Below are 22,095 nucleotides of genomic sequence, written 5' to 3' on the forward strand. Positions count from 1 at the left end.
TAGCTCCGCTGTAAACTAAATTGCGGTTCACTGTACGGATGACGTCACTGCCTAGTATATCTAGTGGTGGAAAAGGGAAGTTGGATTAGCTCTAACATACATTTGCTGCATTGATTTTGATTCGGTTGCGTACTTCAAATTGGAAAAATGTAAGTATAATCTGTTTTTGTTAAAAAAAACCTACACTTCGCGGCAAAATTCGTCAAATGTACTTTATGTTTTCGTTACAAATCGGTTGCGTAAATTTGGCGGCAGTTACAAGAGTATGAAATAGATCACACAACCCAAATGGAGTTGTTTGCCAAGTTCTATTTCTCTCAAAGTGAAAACTTTTTGGTTCTTCAAATTTCAGGTCGAACAAAAGGTTACAGCAAACGCAAGCCCAAGTGGATGAGGTAATTTCAACATTTTGAATGTGTTAATACTGATCTGTTTTGTTGGAACAGCCCCATTTAAGAATTTTTCACGTTGTAGGAAATTCATTTACTGCTTAAGTCTTCCGTCAAGTTATCCTCTATCGTTTTCTAACGTTGTTATTCCATCGAAGCTCTAATTGAATGCTTGACGTATTTGTCTTTTGACTTCTATCAGGTCGTCGACATCATGAAAGTGAATGTCGACAAAGTGTTGGAGAGAGATGCTAAATTGTCAGAACTTGATTCTCGAGCAGGTAGGGAAGGGAGAATGGTCTGTTATTATTTGTGGGCGTTTAAACTTGTTTACCGGGCAAGTTTTTCGTAACTCTTGTTTCTCTGTAAAACATAATCAAGAAAAATTTTTAAATTTTGTTGAAAAATCTATATTGGATAACTTAAAATCAACCATTCCATGTTTTCATGACTCATTGTAATGAGCGATCCATATTAAATAGTATAATCTTAGATTGAAATCAGTCATTGTTATCCAAATGACGTAAGTTAACTTTTTCGTACCTCTCAAAGTGGCAACAGTCGTAATTTTATTAATTTTGTGAATACTAGAGATTATTGTTTGCTTGTCAAAGTTTGACTGCGGTGGCTACAGTTTTCGATTATTCTATAAACAAACAATCTTGCGTTGTACTAATATACTTGATCAATTACTTGGTCAAGGCATGAAAACAAGTTTTGTGTTCTTTCCTTTACAAATGAGAATTAACATACCAGAACTTAACGTGCCGTTTTTACATTGTCAAGTACCGAAAAATGTTTGTAATTTTTACACAAATTCGTACTCAATATGGTAATTATAGAGCATTCTACTTTTAGTCAGTTTAGGACAGCTGAGAATTGGTGATAGCATTGGAAATACTTCCTTCAGTAAACAGGAAATAAAACACACATGTTTACCATTCTTGTGATTTGTAATATTAGGTAGATCCCTTTATGAATATTTCTCAGAACAGGCACAGTTGCATATATGTATTTTTTTTAATCAAGTGTATTGCAAATTTTTGCAGGAATGCAAGTTACCCTTTGGGTTCTGTAGGATGTTACTGTTAAAAAAAAAAAACTTGAAGCCTCTTTGAAAGGTTGTTGACACCAGTTTTTGAAAGACAAGGGACTTTAAGAGTCGGTTGAAATCCTTCATCTCTTTGACAGTTTCCTTCATAATTTGGTTTTTGGAGTTGAAATTGTTTGAAAATGTACTTCAATAAGCTCATCAGTCACCTTTCTAAAGAATAAACAGAGCTACCTAGGGTGATTGAGCACCTGCCAAAACATTTGAGGAATTTGAAGTGGAACATTTTGTTGAAATGGGAATCCCTTTTGTGCACATACGATATCTTTTAAAGTGGTCATCAAACAATTACAGTGTATGTGTCTTTTATCTGGTACTAATTATAATTTGGAAAAGGCTTACAGGTATGTTTATTAATTAAAAAATATCTGCTCGACAGTTTTACTTTTTATATTAATCAGATCAATTGCAAGCTGGAGCATCACAATTTGAACATAGTGCAGCAAGGTTGAAGCGAAAAATGTGGTGGCAGAACTGCAAGGTAAAGTAAACAATTGAACTCCCACAAGTGATTAATAAAGAATTTCTCCTTACAATATCAATACAATACCTAGAAGATACTGTAAGTGATGGGAATAAAGAAAAATATTAATTAGGAGATTATTAGTTGATCAAATATCAAATTCTCCATACTAATATCATAAGAAGTGTATGGCAGACAGTAAGGAGAATTACCTATGCGATCTTTAAAGTGAAAGGGTTGTCATACAATTGTACTTTTGATACTGAAGTTTTTTTTTTCTTCATTGAAGTTCAGAACCCACCCCAATGACACAAATGATCATGATCATAGCCATGATACAGAAGCTACCTTTACAGTGGGACTACTGTTACTAAAGTCACTTTAATTTACAAATCTGTCAAATATACTTTGACCTTCATTTGAATTCTTTGTCATCTTTGCTTACTTTAGTCCTTGGCACAAATTGGCCCAATGGAATCTAGCTGGAATCACAATTCACTTCCCATAATTTGACAGCTTAATTTTGTCTAAATTACTTTAGTAAGGGTAGAGGCACTCTAAGACACTTTCACTCTGTAGTGAAGTACTCTATATCATTGAGATTTTTGTGGTTACAATTATCATTACATGAAAAGATAGTCACTGAAAAGTCGCTTTTGTATAAATGCTCTTTTTGCTGAATTATTTCCAGAAAGTGTGGATACCAATTGGAAACATCAGGCTTGACAAAGTTATAGAATGCACTTCTGATTTCCATAGCTAAGTGTGTTGTTTTTATTTCATTCTTTCAGATGTGGATAATTCTTATTGTGGTGATTGCTGTAATCATTGCAGCCATTGTCAGTAAGTCAATAAAGATTTCATCCTTGTTTCTTCATTATGGTGGTTAAATGTATATTATTCCAATGTCATTTGTATGATTTTTGTTGGGTTCCGATACAATGACTGCTTAAAAGCCTAAAAGATTTTTTTAAAAAATATACGATGTCTTACAAAAATCCCAGGTGCTGTTTGTAGTAATAGTTTAAGAGCCATATCTTGGTTACTTAGGGAACAAGTTACCTTCATTCATGATGTTGTAAAGTCATCCATGCCTCTGTTCACAAAGTATGTTGTACAACACATACCAATGAATTGCCAGGGAAACACAGGCAAAATCAGCAACATGTATTTCTACACATTGACCAAGCTTTTAAAACGTAGACCCTGTGAACCTTTTCTTCCAAGCCATCTGCTCACATAAGGGAACTAATTACTTTAATCTTAAGCTTGTAATTGATTGGTGCATTAGTTTTTAAGGTAGTTGATGATGATATTTTTTATTTTCTGACTTCTTTTGTTTTTTTCAGTTTGGGTGGTAGCAAACAATCCTGGTAAAAGCAACCCTACTAGTGCTCCTACTACAAAACCTTAACTCATATTTGATATAAACTATTCTTACTACTGACTTAAGGATCAAGGTTCTTTTTTTTTTTTTTTACCTTAATTAATAAAAGCATTATTAAGTAGTTGCTGTACATATGTCGTAATGACCAGTAGTTAAGATATATCCTGTTTGAAAATTACATCCAACTGTTTTGAAATGAAATAAAAGTTATTGTAGTTTGGAGTAATGCTAAGGTCAACCTTTAACTTCAGAGATCCAATGGGAAATTCTCCCTTTTTGGTGATGAGCATTACCCTGTAAATTAGTGAAAAGAGTTCCACATGATATCGAGGCAACATCCAGCTGTTTGCTTGGCATTGTCTTGAAACTGTAAGGAGAAAGTACTTGTTACTTTGATCTTGCCTGAGACTTGAATGATGAACAACTTCTAGGTCAAAACTTGTTAACCTTTTAATTCCCACAAGTGATCAAGACAGAATTTCTCCCTACAATATCAATACAATATCAAGCAGACAAGTAATGAGAATGAAGAAAAATATCATTGAAGGCATGATTAGTTGATTCACCAACAAATTCTTTGAAAAAACATCACATGGCAGACAGTAAGGAGAATAAATAATGACATCCTTGGAGGGAAAGTGTCAAGACATAATTTGATGAAGGAAGTATACTGAGGGAAGGGTAGATACATGCAAGGGGGAGGGAGGAGGGGGAAGGTAATATGTAAGAATGACTGATTTGAAATTGCAGTTGTACTCACAGCTATGAAACTTGTTCTCCCACTGTGGGATCACAGAGAAAATTGTTTAAGGGAAACTCTGGATTGTGTAATAATGCTTATATGCTTGGTCTTTTTTGATCTTTGCTTTGTTTGGTGATACAATTGTTTTGCACAGTTTCTACAGATTATGGCCCTTTCTATTCAGTAAAAATTAAAAAATGGCCTTGACTAGTTCCTCAACTAAAATGGTAGCTTTTCTTTTTCGAAAGTTTTTCTTGTGCATGGAGTGGATGACTTTCTACCCAGGTCTCCTACAGGAATATGTCAGTCCTATAAATGTCTCTCATGGAATTCTTTAAGTCTAGAAAAGTACTGTAATGATTATTGCAGCCTTTGCGTAAAACTGACTTTACTATTCAGTACCTTATTTTTGTCATATTTAACCCCGTAATGTAGTTATTGTGACAGTGCAACAAAGAAAATCATAAATTAACTAAACCTTGAATATCTGGTAAAAAAAGCATCTAGTAAACCTTGGACCTGAAATTTAAGTAATTAACTACAGTGGTTGTAATTTCAAATTTCTGCAGGTATTTTGCAGAAATAGAACATGAATAAAAATTTGCTTTACTGTAAGCTTCATCCATGTACTCCAGAAAGTCCCCAGACACGTCATTCATAATTTTACACCCTCCAAGAATTTAATGTTTTAGATTATAGTAAATGTACAACCAGGTTAGTGGCATTGATTTTCCCTTCCTTACATCTCTGAAATAAAACACTTTTTTAAACTATGTAATGACTTTTTGTTTATTTGTGTCTTTGCTTTGTATTTTTGTTTTTGTTTTTGTTTTTTTTTTGCTCCCAGAGATAACAAGGATAAGATTGGGAGAGATGATCAACTTAAACTGTCGTTTGTTCTACAAAGTAACATATCGACTGTCTACACCGTGAATTTAACTTACTCTTTTACACACTCCCCTCCCATTAAACATTCTTAAAAATTGAATTTAACTCTTTTCTCCACAAAGAGTGATAAGCATCCAATTTCTCGTTACAGCATTACCCTTTGATCAAACATTAAGATCATAAAGATAAAGGAAGTGATCACAAACTCAAGAAGCTCTTGATTGTTAGACAAATTCTCCTTGTAAGAAATGTATAAAGGACAGTATCGAGAAGTCCTATGGTGATCTTAAGGATGTAATGGGTTAACTGAAATTTTTGCACGGTTCTGACCTCTTGAGAGGTGCACAATATTGCTGCTGTTGTGAAGGAAACTGCTCTTTGTTGCTCAGTGATTTGTGTCTAATGTGCCAGGATGTCATCAATGGAAAAGAGTCCTTCCTTCACTCTTCCCAGTCCCCCATAGTTTTTCTCTTCTTTTGCTCACTTTTCTGCTACTCTTTAAAAACCGAATCCATAGAACAGACTATCCCCACCCCCTTGTGCATTTATGTTTAGGGAGAAAGGAAATTATTAGCTTGATTTTACATTGTTCTTATAACGTGGTTGTCACAAAATTCAAGACAGTAAGAGAAAATTATCAACAATTGTTGATAAATGCCCTAGAAAATATTTATTCATTCCAGCACAGGTTCAGAGAATGTAAATCTGACATCTGCCATTTTCACTCAAACAAATCGCTGTTTTCTTGCTGCTTCCAAAAAAAAAGATTGTCTTTAATTTTCAACCTACTTTCCATCGAGAGATTAAAACCCTGAAGACCATGTTTGGTGAATAATTTTTAAAACTAAGTATTCTAGGAATAACTTTGTTTATAATAACAAGAGGAGGATAACAAGATTGGAAAATTTAAGAACTTTGTGGGATAGTCTCTGTCTTTTTGCTAATGAGGACCAATTTAGGAACATATTCAGTGGCAGATCCAGACCTTGAGCTAAGGGGGGGGGGGGGAAGGCCGGTTTTTCGTCGACTGCCCTGCCGGCTTTTCTTCCTTCTCTAATTCTTTTTTTTTTAATTTTTTATCCAAAATAAAGCGTCTGGGCCGGGCCTCCCAGGCCCCTCCTCTAGATCCGCCACTGATATTATAATCGTTCATCTCATTCTCCACTTGGAGCATCACGTAACCTGTAAAAAAAATATCTCAGTTGTGACCAAAGAAGGAATTTTTTGTTACAATTTCAAAACATTTCAATCAAAGGGGTGATGAAAAATAGAAATGGTCTAGAATTGATGCCTAGATCGTGGGGTTTGGGGGGTGGAGGGGGGCAAATAGGATTGATTAATGAATGGAGGAGTGGCAAGGGTCGGACAGTTTAGTACACTTAAAATGCGATATTTGAAGTAGTCTTTAGTCCAGAGCAGCCTTGGGAAATTTTGCTCGCAGGCTCAACCTAGCGTCACTTGCATTATAGTGGGGAACAGAGATGGCGGCAGGCAGGTGTGTTATTTGCCGCAAAGTGAAGAAGTGATTTCCTCCATGACTCTTAGTTATCATCCAATAATCTTGGCCAGATTAATTTCGAAGGGCCATCAACTAGCATGAGCACAAATTGGCCACTGGATTGCAGTGTGCGAAGCGATGACATCGTTGCGCTCTCTTGCCGGGCGATAAATTTGGCGGTGAAATCTCCTTGGAAATCTTGGAATGACAGCCGAACAGGACTTTAGAGAGCAGTCAAACACCTCGGAAATCGCTCTTCCTGACAAATTAGCGAAAATCAAGAAAGCTGATGACTTCGCGGCGGTCAAGTACAAATGGAACAGTAACGAGGTAGCTTGACGTTCATTCTCTTCTTAGTTTCCGTTCAGTTGAGGCCTTCGTTCGATTCAATCTCACTAAAATGTCATCTCTGGTCTTTAATCAATGTCAACGAGACTTGAAAGTTTTTTTTGTACATCTTTAGAAACAGGGCTTTTATGGTGTTTCGCTTTCGATTTACCATCAGTGTGTTTGATCTAAAAACTTCGATAAAACTATCCCTTATGTTATGAATTGGATAATTTCAAAGCTCGAGTGCCCATACGTGACATTTGACAGTTAACCCTGTAGCTTCACGTCGAATATTTACTCTTCTCCAATAGTTTAATTCTTAAGGTAATAGTTTTACACAGATGAGAATGTGTAGAATAATAATGAGCTCTGAAATTTGGTTCGCTTTTTCCTGCCTACAGAGATGATAACAATTTTCTCCAGATGTTGAGTTAAGCTGTATCTTTCCTCAACGAACGCGCGTTCAGACGATAGTTAAACAAACATTTTCGCGGTTCATCGGCCCTGATCTTGGTCTTTTTCATAAACTATCTAGTCCTACATTGCTCGGAAAGCTCATGAAACGTTTATATCAAGATAAAAATTTGGTGGTGTACACAGTGGTGGTACGCTAGAAAAACTACTTGTTTTTATCTGGCGACCTACACAAACATTTTGTATGATGATTGACTGCTTAAAATCTCAACTTCGGTTTATTTTGCGTTCCACCTTAGCGAATTTCAACTTGTGTTTGTTAGGAAAATCAGCAGTGTGGTCTCCAACCGTTTCTAGGAAAAATGTTGCAAGAATTGCCTGTAGGCCTTTCCTATTCAAAAATTTTTGCGAAATGAATATTTTATTGCTCGTCTCTCACTCATTTTCTTATCCATTAACCCACCCACTTGAGCAAAATAATTTGCCAAACCTGAAAATAACTTTGTGGAATTGTTATTTATTATTGGTGAGAATAAATCTTCTGGCAAGAAATGGATTTCCTATTTTCTTCTAAGGAATTAAGCTGATGTGTTGGTGGTTTTAAGTCTCAAAGCTGGACAACATTCTTTCTGCATTTTAATTCATTAAGTTTTCCTTCCAGACCATACATTTATTATTCATGAAAGTCTTAAATAGATTTCCAAATTTTAGTCTTATCAGCTTATTTTGTAAGTTCTATGTGGCATGTTTTAAATTTATGATTGTTTAAAAAGATGGATTTTAGAGTTGTTACATTAGATAATGACCAAGCCAAGACAGCATTTAGATAAATGGTAATACCTTGGCAAGCATCTTTTTTGTATTATTATTGTTTTTGGTTTTCTAATTGGCTTATTGTCTTGTGGGAATACTAAAGGTGCCTGCATTATCCATATTGAACTACACCTGTGTTATTATTGGAACTCTGATCATGGTATCATGTGTATTATATGCATCAAATTCTTGAGTTTGTAATTAACAAAGCAAAACTTCTTCTATACGGCAACAATATTTTGAACTAAGATTCTTGGGGTTTTAAAATATCTGATTGAAACTTTCAGTGTGCAGACAGGAAATGAAAAGTTATATTTAGCACTGTTCTGTAGTCTTCTTACAACACGGTAAATTAAGTTAGATCTTTGTCATGCAAAAATTTCCTTTTCAATTCTGCATATTTAGCATTTGTTTATTGCTTATAATTGTCTACTTTAGGTCTTGCTATCATATATACTTGGCAGAAATAGCTTTCTAGACATCTTAATCTGTATTCAACGGCGGCTTTTATTATTATTTTTTTTTTTTTCATTTTAAACTTATGTTTACCAATAGACAATCCTTTTTTTAAGATCTTCCTAAATTTGAGTTCTTGTTGGAAACTGGCTGATATTTTAGCTATTCTTAACTTGATTGACATTAATAAGTGAATTTGTTTGAAAAAATCTATACATAACCAAACAAACATGTATGTAGCACATGTTTTATCGACCTATATATGGTACTGTTCCACACGCTTACTACGAGACGTTTAGTGTGTGTTTCTTTTGAATAAACCGAGAGTTGTGAGTGGGAGTTCTAAAGAACCATTAAATCAAGTGGATAAACTGTGATTTAATAAGGAAGCATGGTACAGCTTTTTCACATTTTCAACATTCTATTCTGGCACCTTGGATGTGTTTCTGGAAAGTCCCAATCACTCTACCAACCAGAAGCCTTATGTTAACCCTTTACACCTCAACATCAGTATGCATATTCTACATACTGTTCATTATACATTTCCTAATGTGTGATTCAGGGGTGATATGGTGGGAAGAAATGAGATGCTAATCACTCATATGAGTTAAAGGGTTAAAATTTAGTTTCAACTTTACTGTGTTTCTGGTCTTTGCTAAAAAACCAATCCACTCTGGTTTGTTTCCTGGTATTTTATTGTTTGAAATTCAAACTATCTGTGCTTGGATTTTGAAAGTAAACACAACAAATAAAAACCAGTATTTTAGGACTGTTAACCATCATCAAGGAAATTACTCATATTTTTTGTTTTCTATTTTAGGAGGTTTTGTCTTTGTTAACAAGCCTTAGCAACCATGAAACCTGGGTGACAAGAACAGTTCCTGACAGGTAAAGTGAATCAGTTAGAGTTTAAAAGGATAGATACATTTTAGCTGAGCTGTTCTGAGAGGCATAGTCACTGAAGAAGTCTGGCTGAGTCACTCTTCATTCAGTCTTGTCCTCAGAACCATATTTATTTCTTACATACTGAATGAACAACTGTGAAAGTAAATTGTTCATCCAATCAGAGACACGATTTAGTTCTTCGTAGGTGAGGGTAAGAAATGGCTTCCAATCTTTGAAAGTGTTGGTCAGTGAGACAAAATTTCAGTGTGAATGAAATAAAAACGTCATACCATGGAAACTACTTGAACAAAGTTTATTCTCTTGATGCAATGCATGGAAAATTCTCACTCATTTGCTGTGCTCACTTGTTTATTTCTGTTATGCATCACAACTTGTGAATGAAAATTTTTTTCATTGGCCCTGTCCATGAAATAATCTCTATTTGCATGGGTCAACTCCATAGACTGAGGTCACCTATTAGAACATATCTTTTCTGACCTAATCAGGAACTGTTTGTTGTTTTGTTGGACTGTTTGGATGTTTAACCTTTTAACTCCCAGATCAAATATGTAATTCTCCTTACTGTCAACCATACAATTCTTATAATGCTAGTTCAGAGAATTTAGCAGATCAAATAATTATTCCCAAATTGATATTTTTCTTTATTCTCATCACTTATCTGGTTGATATTGTATTGATATTGTAAGGAGACATTCTGTCTTGGTCACTCATGGGAGTTACGGGGTTATTGAGATTCCATATTAATATTGTATGGAACTAAACACTGGTTTTTAGACCACTTTGTACAAGCAATTAATTTTCATAAGTACACATGATTTAATTGCACACCAAAAAATATGGGTCTAAACAGCATGATTCATCTGGCAGGCCCTGAAGGAAAACATTTTTTTCTGCCTAGTGGATGACTGGTTAATGTTTGCTTTGGTGTTATCTGTTCATCCAAGTGTACAGTTTTCACAGGCTTTGCTTTAGGAAAACTATGAGCTTCTGGGACTATCCATTGTGTCTGAAGAAAACTTTCCACATGTATTTTTGCACCTAAGGGAAATTATTGAGTATAAATGTGTAATGTAGTGTTTTAAATTTTACTCGAATAATTAAGGGAAAATAATATTTTTTTCCTAACAGGCCTGAAAATGGATCCATGTTTCTCTTTGATCGAAGCAAGGTAAAGCAGAGCACTTTTTCATTAGTAGTTAAATTAAATACGCGCTTACCTTAAAATATACCATTATTAAAGATTAAAATTTTTTTCTGCACCAAATTTAACCTTATCATTGTGTGGCACTGGCTGTAGCTCAATCTCTTTGTCACAAGAGACAATAAAAATAAAGAAAATGAACAGAAGATGGGAAACCTGGAGTTGTCCCTTAAAGCATATTCTGAATGGGGAATCATTTCACCTATCTTGATCTCTTCCAAATAAATTATGCTCTCAGTTCCACTGAAAACTGGGAAATGGCTACTGTACCAATTTCTCCTAAATGCCTTTTGAATACCAGTAATTTTTTTCTATTTTCTAACAGCCCTTAGAGTGAAATAAAGGGAAAGTATTGGCCTAAAAATGGTTGACTAGTTAGCTGTTTTTGCTTTATTTTTATTTTTTGGCCACTGGCTCTTACTGATAGGGTTGTCCAACTTTTTATTTTCTGTATTTTTGATCTTAATAGACTCAGGTGTAGGTAAAGGTCAGAATGGTGAATGAGTTTTACCAAGATGCTTGTAACAAAGGTTTCAAATAGCACAAAGCTGAATGTTGTTATGATTCCTCTGCCTGATGTTTTTTTTCTTGGTCACTAATCTTTTGATGTATTGTCTAGGTTAAGAATTATCGCAAGGATGGTTATACATGGAAAAAGAGAAGATCAGGAAATACAATAAGGGAGGATCACACAAAACTAAAGGTTGACGGAATTGAGGTAACTTTGTCACCGCAAATGAATGGTATTCATTGTAGTGAGGTGAACCCCTAAACCCCTAAGAGTGATTATTAACTATTTTCTCCTATAAGTATCAACCCTAAAATAAACATTTAAGTCATGAGAAGAAAGGAAATGATCAGCAGAGAACAGAATGGAGAAAATGTATACTGATGTAAGGGTGTTAAGGGTTGAAAGAATGTACTTAGGTGCTTCTGAACTGAGAGTTGTGAAACCAAAACCAAACAAATAACAATGGCCAGTGTGAGTGAGAGGAAATATTTTTAAGAGCCAACGAGAACCCATAATGCTGGAAAACTTGGGTGACTAACACACATTGGGTTTTCCAGTACTGCTCAGATAGACGTTAACCAAAAAATGTACATACAGTAAAACACGCCAAAAATCTCTCACAAGTTTTGCATCTGATTGGCTGAGAGGATGGTTCAAATCCTCTGGACCAATGACATAGCAAACTAAAGCAGAAATAAAGAAATCCTAGATCACTTTAACTGTTCGGTCAAAAATTGCTCTAAAACCCCTTTTTAGCAAGAGAGATGGTAGTTAAGTGGCTAATTTGCTTTAGATTGAGGAGTCATTGGTTAAGTCATTGAAAGGTCAGTGTGTTATGTTCTTGAGCTAGACATGCTACTCAACAGTTTCCCTCTCAAGCAAGAAGTAAAATCTGTTACAACCAACTTTTAGGGAAGTTTCCTGAAATAACTGGGGTTTACTTGCTATAAATAATATCCTCTCTTTGTACCTTGCAAACTGTGGTAAACTTCACTTGTACTGGACCATTACACAGGAAAGACCTTAACTGTGACCTTTAACTTATTGTTTAGCAATAAAAGATGGAGTATTTAAGCAATTTGCATATTTTACCTCGCAGTGTTTGAGTGTACTATACACCCATTCTGCCTTGGTACCAACATTTCATCGTCGCTGCTACTGGATGCTGCAGGTACTCTATGCGCCATGCCTTTGGGTTGGAAGGGTTACATATATTTTTACAACCCTGACAATGAGGCCCTTTATCATGTTTCTTATCCGCTGTTTTCTGCCTCAATCACAATTACAGCTGTAAGGTGTCAGGTAAAGAATACAACCTGGGGGGGTGGGAAGAGGGAGGAAGGGAGGGTAAAGCCTATCACCACAGCACCCTCATTGTTTTCACCTTCCCCCTCCCCCTCTCCCTTCCCCTTCCCCCTTCCCCCCTCCCCCCTCCCCCTCTCCCTTCCCCCTCCCCCTTCCCCCTCCCCCTTCCCCCAAAAATAACATTTAAAGAAACTAAAGTTAACACAGAACCTTATGGGAGTATTCTTATCCAACAAGCGATTATTTTAAACGTTTTTCTTGTCATAAGAGACCCACGATGTATTGATCCTCTCAAGTCAGGAAAAAACATATTTTCCTATATATTAAAGTTCACATGGCAACCAGGTGGACAATCAGACATAGTTTGATGCTTCTTTGGTTTACAGATTTAATGAATGTAACCGAAGAAGTTATAATTCATAGACCCAATGTTTCGAAACACTTGCCTAACTAACCATACAATTGGGTGGGATAATTCTAAAATTATCACCACTAATCGGCGTTACCACCAGCGCCTTTGTTTGGAGGCTTGGCATATTAACTCCGCCCACGCTCCTTTAAATCGTGACGATGGCGGTTTGCTTCCTGACGCCTATTTACACCTTGTCAGAAAAAAAAAAAAGGCCACTAATTAGTGATCATATAAAAGGACCTCTTGTTGCAGCGTTTAGATCATCCCTGATGAAGGCACTAGGCAGTAGTGTCGAAACGTTGGGTCTATGAATTGTAACTTCTTCGGTTACATTCATTAAATCTGTAAACCAGAGTAGCATCAAACTGTGTCTGACATATTTTCTTAGCTATTATGTTTGAAAGTAGATGGAAATTGGAGAGGGGATTTAGGTTTTAGATTCAGGCAAAGGAGTGGTTTATGTATCACTGCTAAAATTCAATTAAATTTCATTCAGAATCCAAAAATAGTACTGGTTCATTACTTGAATTTGGTGGAAGAATGCAACAAACCCATCACAGTTTCTGTGTACTCATCGCCTGACAGCCGTGATGACATCTCACAACAGCTGGAAGCCATCTGTAAGTAGTGAGGGTGTTCCTGAACCCTTTGACCCCTAAGAGTGATCAGCATCTAATTTCTCCGTACAATATCACCCCAGAATCACACATCAAGGTCATGGGAATAAAGGAAATGATCACCAACTGAAGAAGCTCTTTATTATTAGACAAATTCTCCATGTCAGCACCTTAAGAAATGTATAGAGAACGGTGTGGAGAATTTGCATCCTGATGTTAGGAGTGAAGGGTTAGAAGATGTAATGTTGGGAAGACGGTTCTGTATTCCAAAATTTACATCCAGTGTATGTCATCCTCGCTACATCTTGAATTGATGTAACAAGCAAAAAACTGCGAAATAAATGGGGATTCGGCTGAATGCCACGTTTATAACCTCCATGAAACTTTAAAAAGATTTTATGACATGTATTCATGCACACTTCTATCTTCTTGGGAAGCATACTGGTCAAAAAAAAGAGCATCTCTTCGTCCGCTCCAGTATTCTAAAGCAACAAGGATCATTGTTTTGAGTTCACGGCCAAAACATGCTTAACATGACAATTTCTTTGTTGTCTTCCAGATTCGGGAGTTTCGTCGGATGTAAAGCCTGAGGTTACGGTCAGTAAAGGAAAACAGTTTTTCAGCGCGACACATTGATTAAAATTTATGGAAGCGGCGGTGGCCTAAGTTTTAGTGTGCTGGACTTGCGGTCGAGAGGCCCTGATTCGAGACATGGCTAGGTTTCTGTATTGAATGCTTGTGCAAAGTGTTTTAATTTACAGTTGCTCCCCTCCCAGGAACTATACCAATAGACAACAGGTATTAGAGAACTGCCTGGAAAATTTTTCAAAATACTGAGGGTTGGATTGCCATGAATTAAAATCCCGTCCAGGAGGGGAGTGGGGTAGCAATACTCTTACTGAACAGCTGTAGTTAAGCTCAGGCTGGGGGATTGGCCACTTGGCTTGGATGAAAGCGCAACATTTTTTTTCTACTGGTGAAACTCTCCTAAGACTTGAATCAGTTATAATTCAAAATATTCTAAAATTCTTTTGGATTTTAGGTAACAGAGGAAAGTCCCCCCGGATCACCGTCATCTTCAGAAGAAGGCGAGAACTCGTCTTCCAAAGGCAAACGACAGCGGAAACGGAACAAGGCGATTTACAAAATCTCCTTTTCTCCAAACAAGAGTTTTCAAGCCAAAGCTCGGGCTGAAAAACTGAACATAAAAGTGATCAAAGTGACTAAGAATAACCAAGGTCGTTTGACCGTGACAGGACACAGAGAGGGTTCGCCATCTTTGGAAGAGAATACGTCCCATAAAGGGAATGATTCGGGCACAGTTGATGACGTTACGTGCCAGGCAGCCGTCACCCCAAGTAATGGTCACGTGTTCGTCACCAGTCCTTCAAGCTTTTCGCAGCACCAGCCTTTAAGAGACATTTCTATACTTTCGGTAGTGCCCATGGTAACGCATCCTTCGATGTCCACATTATCGTACCAGGTACAAAACTCTCTTGGAGACAAAGGATGTGGGGCAACGAATGTTCCGACCACATCAACTTGCCAATTTCTTCCAGAAAATCACATGTCGAATGCGATCCCTATCAGTCCGCTCTCAGGAGAGACGAATCACAGCGCTGGCATCCAGTGGAATTCGATCGTTTTGAATCCTCGCGTTGCAGAGTTAGGTTCAAGTCCCTCTAGCGACTATGGCAGCTATATGTCTGATGCTGGCGCCCGGCTCAGTTTCTCTGGGTCAGATTCCATGAGTGCTGGTCTTCCAGGGCAAAATATTCAAGATTCCGGGCATGCGCTGTTCGACGGCCCTTTTCGTGTTCCACTCCCTGTGGAACGAGAGTCCCGACAGCATTTGACTGATTCAGCAAAAAGTGACGAAGGGGCACCCCCACAGGGCCAGGAACCGTTTCCGGGGGGGCCACAATCTGATGGAAATGATGTATCCGTGGACATGACAAATTTGTCGCCTTTGGAATCACTTGCGTTCGACGACATGTTTGACTGTGATCTTAGCAATGTGATTCCAGATTGTTTTCCGGACTGCATGAGCGCGTCGTCACCCAAGCAAAGTAGTGATGGTCTGACAGCTTCCATTGGGAGCCCGAAGTCGAGTTATGCCTCCAGTACTTGTACTACATCGCAGCTCTCTTCCAGTCCATACTCTTCCGCTAGCCAAGAACAAACCTCTTGTTTCTCTCAAATGACAACTTCCGGTCTGTCATCTACTACGTCTTATGTATTTGTGAAGCCTGTTAGTCCAGTGCGATCCACGGTGGTGACGTCATGTTTCGTTAACGTCAACGAGAACACGCTTGAATCATCATCCGGGGCAGTTGTAAGTGAAGCAAGCACTCAGACCTCTCACAATGGCATTCAAGTTTGTAGTGAAGTAAACATGGCAGATGATTCCATTAATCGTACTGTTGCTCAACCAACGGCAAATGAGGTTTGCCTGATTCCTTCTCCTGTTCATGGTTTTGCTCAGCAAACTAGCACTCCGGCCACAAGTGACTTAAATAATAATTCCTCGCGCGCACTCCCCGCGGGTAACACAGCTGACAATTTCTCCACGCCTGTAGGGAATCGGGTCGTTCCAGTCTCGGCGCGAATTACCGATTTCTCCCCCGAATGGTCTTACCCCGAGGGTGGGGCTAAAGTACTTATCACTGGCGAGTGGAGGATGGAGCAAGGTTCGTACACTTGCTTGTTCGATGGTTGTAGCGTGCCCGCGATTTTATACCAGTCTGGTGTTTTGCGATGCTTCTGTCCTCCTCACGACCCAGGCCTGGTCACCTTGCAAGTCGCATGCAATGGTTTTATCGTCAGCAACGCTTGTGTGTTTGAGTATCGTGCGCGTGACTCACCCGTGGTGGGAGCTAGCTGTCACGAGTGGCTCGCCACTGATAATGACCGGTTTAAGCTGGCTATACTTGACCGCCTTGAGAGATTAGAATCCAGATTCCACTCGAACCCGACGAGCAATTCCGCAAACGACACGACACACGGAAAACAATGCGCCACTTTTGAAGACCGACTCATCGTTGCTTGTGAATTTTTCCACCGAACCATAGGCTCTGCTATAAACGCCCCAACAAAGGGGGATAAGCCATTCAGAGGAATGACTCTTCTACACTTATCCGCTGCGCTGGGTTTTAACCGGCTGATATGCACACTGTTGAAATTATGGCGTGAGAGTGAAAGCCAGCTTGTCAGAGAGGAAATGAACCCGCTCAGGAAGGACGAATTTGCTTGCACTCCGCTGACTTGGGCATGCGCTCTTGGTCAGACAGACACTGCCCACCCGCTGTTAGAGGCCGAACCGAAGGCTTTATTAGAGCCCGATGCGCGAGGTCGTATGCCTTTGCAGCTAGCTAGGGATAGAGGCTTCTTAGACGTGGTTGATCTGATTGAAGACTATGTGATGTCCTCTCCATTTAGGTGGGTTTACTGGCTGTAATATCTTTTTTCCTTCTGTTTAGATGAACTCAGTTTGCTGGTCTTTCCTGCTTTTCAAAATGGTTCGCTTTTTTATTTCTTTCTTTGGGCTAATCTTGTATTTTTTATCCCTTTCCGTTACAGTCGTTCAGTTCTCGGAATGGACCGTGATTCTGACGGAACCCCATCGCCAATGGCCTCATCGTGTGACTCTCTACTGACTCCTGTCCCGGCCCCTAATTCTTGCTCGTTGTTACCAGTTCCTGTGGATGCTGACATGGTTGACCGAGCAAACTCGCCAATGGTCGTTGATGAAAATAAATTGGAGCCTCAATTAAGTAGAAAACCAGCTAAGACTCTGGCAAAAACATTGGTGCATATACGTTCGATGATAAACGAGGCAGAACAGGAGGCAGAGCTAAATCACCGGATATCCGCTCATTTATCTCCGTTACACGAAAACTCAGAACTCATTACATCCGTGACTTGGGGACCGGCAGCCAGGCTGCGCACCTTCAGCTCGGCCTCTTCCCAATCTTCCCCTTTGACGCCATGCTCTTCCAAGTCTTCCCTCTCCCCAGGTTCTCCCGTCTTTCTTAACTCGCCCCATTCCTCTCCTTCTGGACCAGACACGACTGAATTTCAGGAGTTCATTTCAAGTTCTCGTAAGCTGTTGGAAAGAGATTTTTCGGATCTCACGTTAACAGGTAGGAAATCTGTTGGGTTTCGTCGCGTCAAAGAAAAAGAAAAGTCGTCAGCAGATCAAACCCTCACTTGAATAAATTTTAGAAAATTGTGGCGCTTGAAATTCAATTGTTCGTTCATGCCCTATGATGGTTGAGTCTCCTATTGGTTAAATAAAGTTAATTTCGAGTTTTGTTGATGAAAGTAATTTCGCAACGTGAATTTCAATTGTCCTTTCAGATCGTGAGCAGTGGGAACTCTACGAAGCAGCCAAGATCATCCAGAATGCCTACAGAAATTACAAGGTTGGGTTAGTTCTCTTAGCTTTCCATATTAACCTTACAGCTCTGATTTTTACGTCGATTTTTTGTAGACAAGGCGCCACCAACAGGAGCAGGAAATAGAAGCTGCCATACTGATTCAGCACCATTATCGTAGATATAAAGAGGTAAGCTACCCAACTTTTGTCAAAAATTCGCCAACCGCTGACTCTCGGCCTAAGTGCGCACGGCTTCTTCGTATTAAGCGCTTGACTGTGCTCTTGCCTTGTCAATTGTGACGAAGGGGGAGTAGTTGAAGGGTGATTACATAACTGGTTTCAAGGGCGGGAGAAAAATGAAACTTACTGACCTGATCTAGCCGGCAGCACCCACTGACCACTCAAGTGCGGGAAAACCTTGTTAGCCCAAGAAACGCAAAGCAAAACAATTATCTGCTGAGAAGCGTGGGAAAAAATAATTTTAGCAGCCAAGTCATGGCGATTTCTGGAGAGCTAGGAAAATTCTGAAAACCAGTTTACCTAGGATTGGATTGTGGTTCCTCTGGTGCTTTACCAGTGCGTAAGCGTAGCAAGAGAACTATTTTGATCGACTGGGAAATCAACTTGCGTCGGACGATCTGACCCTTTTCGATCCCTCTAATTTTGCTGGGTAAGACGTTGAGCCTCCCAAAGAAACCACAATACAACAATGAAATACGCTGATATTGTGAACTTAGTTCACAGTTGACAACTAAGCGCACTCTTTTATCCTTTTGCAAAATAGTTTATCGCGTTCAAAAAAATGACCCGCGCAGCTCGGATAATTCAGAGCCAGTACCGTACATACCGTGAACACGAAAGGTTCAAGAAGAGTCGACGGGCAGCCGCCATTATACAGAATACTTTCAGAAGTTATCGGGAAAGAAGACGTTCGTCACAGAGGCGACGAGAAGAGAGAATAAACAAACGACAAGAGGCTCGCTACATGCAAAAAGTATCCAACAGGTAACGATGCTGTTTTTATTAGTTGATCTTTCGACTGGAGATCTGTGTGACGTTGTTAAGTTCCTTTGTATCGATATCTTTCTGTTTGCTCGATCGTCTTTCCATCTGTCTGGCTGTTTGGCTACAACCTGTCGGCTCGTCCTTTCGTCTGTTAGTTGGTCTGTCTGTCAATTGGTCTGTCTGTCAATTGGTCTGTCTTTCGGTGGTCTGTTTTTCCGTTGGTCTGTCTGTCCAGCCGTCTGGCTGGCTGCCAGTCTGTCAGTTGGTCCTTTCGTCTGTTAGTCTGTCTGTCAGTTAGTCTTCCGTTTGTCTGTCTGTCTGTCTGTCTGTGTGTTTGCCTTCCGCGTGCTTACTTGGCTCTCCTCTTTCCAGCCCACCAGACCATTAGTCTGTCTGTCTTTTTTGTCTTGTTTGTGTCTTTAATTGCCTACGTGTCAACCAACGTGACAGTCTATCTGTTTGTTTGTCTATTTATTTATCTATTGCTAGCGTTGACGTAAGTTGTCAAAAAAAAATCGTACTTACATTTGAGAGTTTATAATCTGTTTGTAACTTTTCTGTTTCCTTTGGTGTGAGATTATCATCATTTTACCTTCCCTGTACATTTACCATAATTCCTTAGAAAGTTTTTCCCTCGTTTGCAGATCCAAAGATAACACGCATAGCCAGATGTAACAATTTCTTTTTCTTTGAAAGTGAGTAATACTGGAATAGCTGGGATCCGGTTTGCAGTTCCCTGGAAGTGTTTAAAAGAGCGGAATGTCATTGGTGGAAAGCAGTGAGATCAACAATAACCTTCTTGACCAGTTCGTGTTTTAACAGAGTAGCTATTCATACATTAATAATTTATTAATTAATTTGTAATCTCGGTGGAGAAGTTAGCCCTTTTCTGTGGCGTTTTCCAATTTATGGAAATATTTATTCAAGTGAGAGTGGTTTTAATTTATGAAAAAAATCTGTTCAATGTACTCCCCTTCCACCGACCGTGGCCGAACGCTGAAATCTTTTCGTCAAAATGTTGCCTCTTAAAGTTGCGAAAAGTGAGTGAGATGTTTAATTTTTTAGTTGTCACGTGGTATTGAGAGTGGTCAGTTTGGCCAATCGTATGTCTTTGCTTTTATCACGTGATGAGTAGCATAGTGATACGCATGTACGCGTAATATGGGCTTTTTCTAGTCGGTGTGGGAATAACTTGTTTACAAGGTGTATTTTTGCGTTATTTTTTTAAGAATTGCACATTGTTTGGGTATAGATATTTTGTGGTGAGTGCGATAGACGCGAATATTTATTTACGTAATTGCTCATATCAAGTCTACACAGTGATTTGGACATGATTTTGATATAATTTATCAAGTAGATTGGTTTTTAAAAATTCCGTTCGAGGTATATGGCGTACGCTGTGAAAAAGTGATAATTTTTGGGGCGTTATTGCCTCTTTGAGGCGTAAATTTCATTTGTAAGTCGAGCTTACTGCATTCATATTGTGATGTCTTCATTCGTGTGACTAGCCACGTCACTCAACCACTCTCTTGGGAAGTATTGCGTGACGAACCATTTCCTGTCTGCAAAGCATGTTTTCGAGAATAGCGATCACTTGGCTTTTGACTTTAGGACATGAGAAATGTCGATCCTTTCTTTCATTGTACTGTAACAATCTAAAGTCGGCTTTTCACACATCGGTTCTGCCTGTAAAAGTTCCGTTGCACCTGTATCCGTGACCGCACAATTTCAAATATTTACAACTTTATTTTTTTAAGTCGTTTTTCGCAACGTGCAGACTTTTCTGGACTCTGGAAGAAATCTCAGATGTACAATTTCTCACCGTAATGATGATTCCAAGAAGGGGGGTTTAAGACGAACACGGATACAGCTCCAACAGTCTTTTCGAGGCGAATACTTGATATCCTCCAAACCTGAAGAAATGGAGTTATCCAAAATACGATTCCGTTATTAGAGCAGTTTTAATTGAATGTTTTAAAACCAAAACAAAAGTTATCACAGCTATTAATCAGAAAAAAGATTGACGTCATCAGTAGCCAATGAGGACTCGAAGTTGAAACAAGCAAACTGCCTGAAGCGCGCGAAAACGCGAATGACAAAGTCGCGATTGTTTTTAGTTTTGCATCTGATTGGTTGGGAGAGTGGTGCGAGTTTTGTGGACCAATCACAGAATGAAGTAAAGGAAAACCAAAGTAATATCGATTTACTTTCGACACTAAATTGAAAATGACTCCATCCCAAAAATTCCTCAAAAACTTTCGTCATCCTTTCCTCTCCCCCCCCCCCCCCTTTATGTATTAATTGCCTTCCCTCTCCATGGAGAGGCACAAATGAAGATTGTTTCATTCCTTATGTCCAGGGTATGGTGGGGCAACTTGTGGTGAAAGAACTTTCCCATTCGCCTATTTTTCGAGGGCTGTAGACCTTGCAATAATTCAAACTTATTCATTCGTTCCAAAGGAACACTTAATGGAGAATATACGGGTATTCAAATAATACGGTATTCAAACGCTTCTAATCAAGAAATTGATAATTTTTTTAGTAAGATTTGTTTAGTTTTATACGATTTAATGTATTTACCTAGTGTTCTATTCTTGAAAATGTTCCCTCATCGGTGATTTTTTTCAACCCCTTCATTTCTAAGCTCGACATATCAATTCTCTACACTGTTTGTCACACTTTATTGTTTTAGTATAGAGAGTCTGGTGTCAGATCAAACAAGAAACACTAGTTTACATTATTTTTTTTATCAATACCTTTCAGTGTGAAATGAACGAATATTGTTGGGAGAAATTCCTTTCTAGTCACTTTTGGGATTGAAAGATTTGAAAAGCCCCTGTTATTTAAACCTTGAGTGTTCTTTTTTTTAATTTTTTATCATGTCTCTTAAGAGAGAAAGGCCTTATCGTACTTTGGGTATATTTAACAGTATTTAATTTGTATTGATGTGATATCACAGTCGCTGTCAATTACTGAGATCAATGTCAGTATCTGAGCAACTACGCGCCTACCCCTCCCCTAACAACAAGAGTCAACTGATAATAAGTGAGGGTTAATGTTGGGTTAGGGGAGGGGTAGGTGTGTAATTGCTCAGATACTGACAATGATCCAAGTTGTTTTATTTAATTGTCCATATAGGACAGTCTGTAGTCTCTGTAGGTGAATTTGAATAACACCTGATCATTAAATGATCCATGCCAGAGTGAGGTGTCGTTTGTTGGTTTAATTTCGATCGAAAGCATAGTGGTTGGCGCGCCTGACTCGAGAGC

At 38.6% G+C, this 22,095-nt stretch overlaps 2 protein-coding genes across 2 annotated transcripts; both read left to right on the forward strand.

Annotated features, from left to right (window-relative positions):
- Nucleotides 1–37: 37 nt before the first annotated feature.
- Nucleotides 38–4,865, forward strand: LOC131795733 (vesicle-associated membrane protein 3). The gene is made up of 6 exons (XM_059113340.2): nt 38–149; nt 353–395; nt 592–670; nt 1,902–1,981; nt 2,755–2,806; nt 3,313–4,865. Coding segments are annotated over exons 1-6 (321 nt in total). The 5' UTR covers nt 38–147; the 3' UTR covers nt 3,378–4,865.
- A 1,580-nt stretch (nt 4,866–6,445) lies between these two features.
- LOC131795734 (calmodulin-binding transcription activator 1) lies at nt 6,446–22,028 on the forward strand. Its single transcript, XM_059113341.2, has 13 exons — nt 6,446–6,808; nt 9,312–9,379; nt 10,526–10,565; nt 11,218–11,316; nt 12,209–12,280; nt 13,323–13,446; nt 14,003–14,040; nt 14,486–16,881; nt 17,023–17,585; nt 17,803–17,867; nt 17,936–18,010; nt 18,606–18,826; nt 19,471–22,028. The coding sequence occupies exons 1-13, from the start codon at nt 6,683–6,685 to the stop codon at nt 19,499–19,501; spliced, it is 3,918 nt and encodes a 1,305-aa protein (XP_058969324.2). The 5' UTR covers nt 6,446–6,682; the 3' UTR covers nt 19,502–22,028.
- The last annotated feature ends 67 nt before the right edge of the window (nt 22,029–22,095 follow it).

The sequence above is a fragment of the Pocillopora verrucosa genome, chromosome 9 (genome assembly GCF_036669915.1).
Source record: "Pocillopora verrucosa isolate sample1 chromosome 9, ASM3666991v2, whole genome shotgun sequence".
Lineage (NCBI taxonomy): Eukaryota > Metazoa > Cnidaria > Anthozoa > Scleractinia > Pocilloporidae > Pocillopora > Pocillopora verrucosa.

Bases quoted from the DNA above. Each gene is read 5' to 3' on its own strand.
- LOC131795733 (XM_059113340.2), top strand. The intron at 396-591 runs GTAATTTCAACA...GACTTCTATCAG, and splicing joins CGCAAGCCCAAGTGGATGAG to GTCGTCGACATCATGAAAGT. The intron at 2,807-3,312 runs GTAAGTCAATAA...TGTTTTTTTCAG, and splicing joins AATCATTGCAGCCATTGTCA to TTTGGGTGGTAGCAAACAAT.
- LOC131795734 (XM_059113341.2), top strand. From the start codon at position 6,683: ATGACAGCCGAACAGGACTTTAGAGAGCAGTCAAACACCTCGGAAATC. The intron at 13,447-14,002 runs GTAAGTAGTGAG...GTTGTCTTCCAG, and splicing joins ACAACAGCTGGAAGCCATCT to ATTCGGGAGTTTCGTCGGAT. The intron at 14,041-14,485 runs GTCAGTAAAGGA...TTTGGATTTTAG, and splicing joins ATGTAAAGCCTGAGGTTACG to GTAACAGAGGAAAGTCCCCC.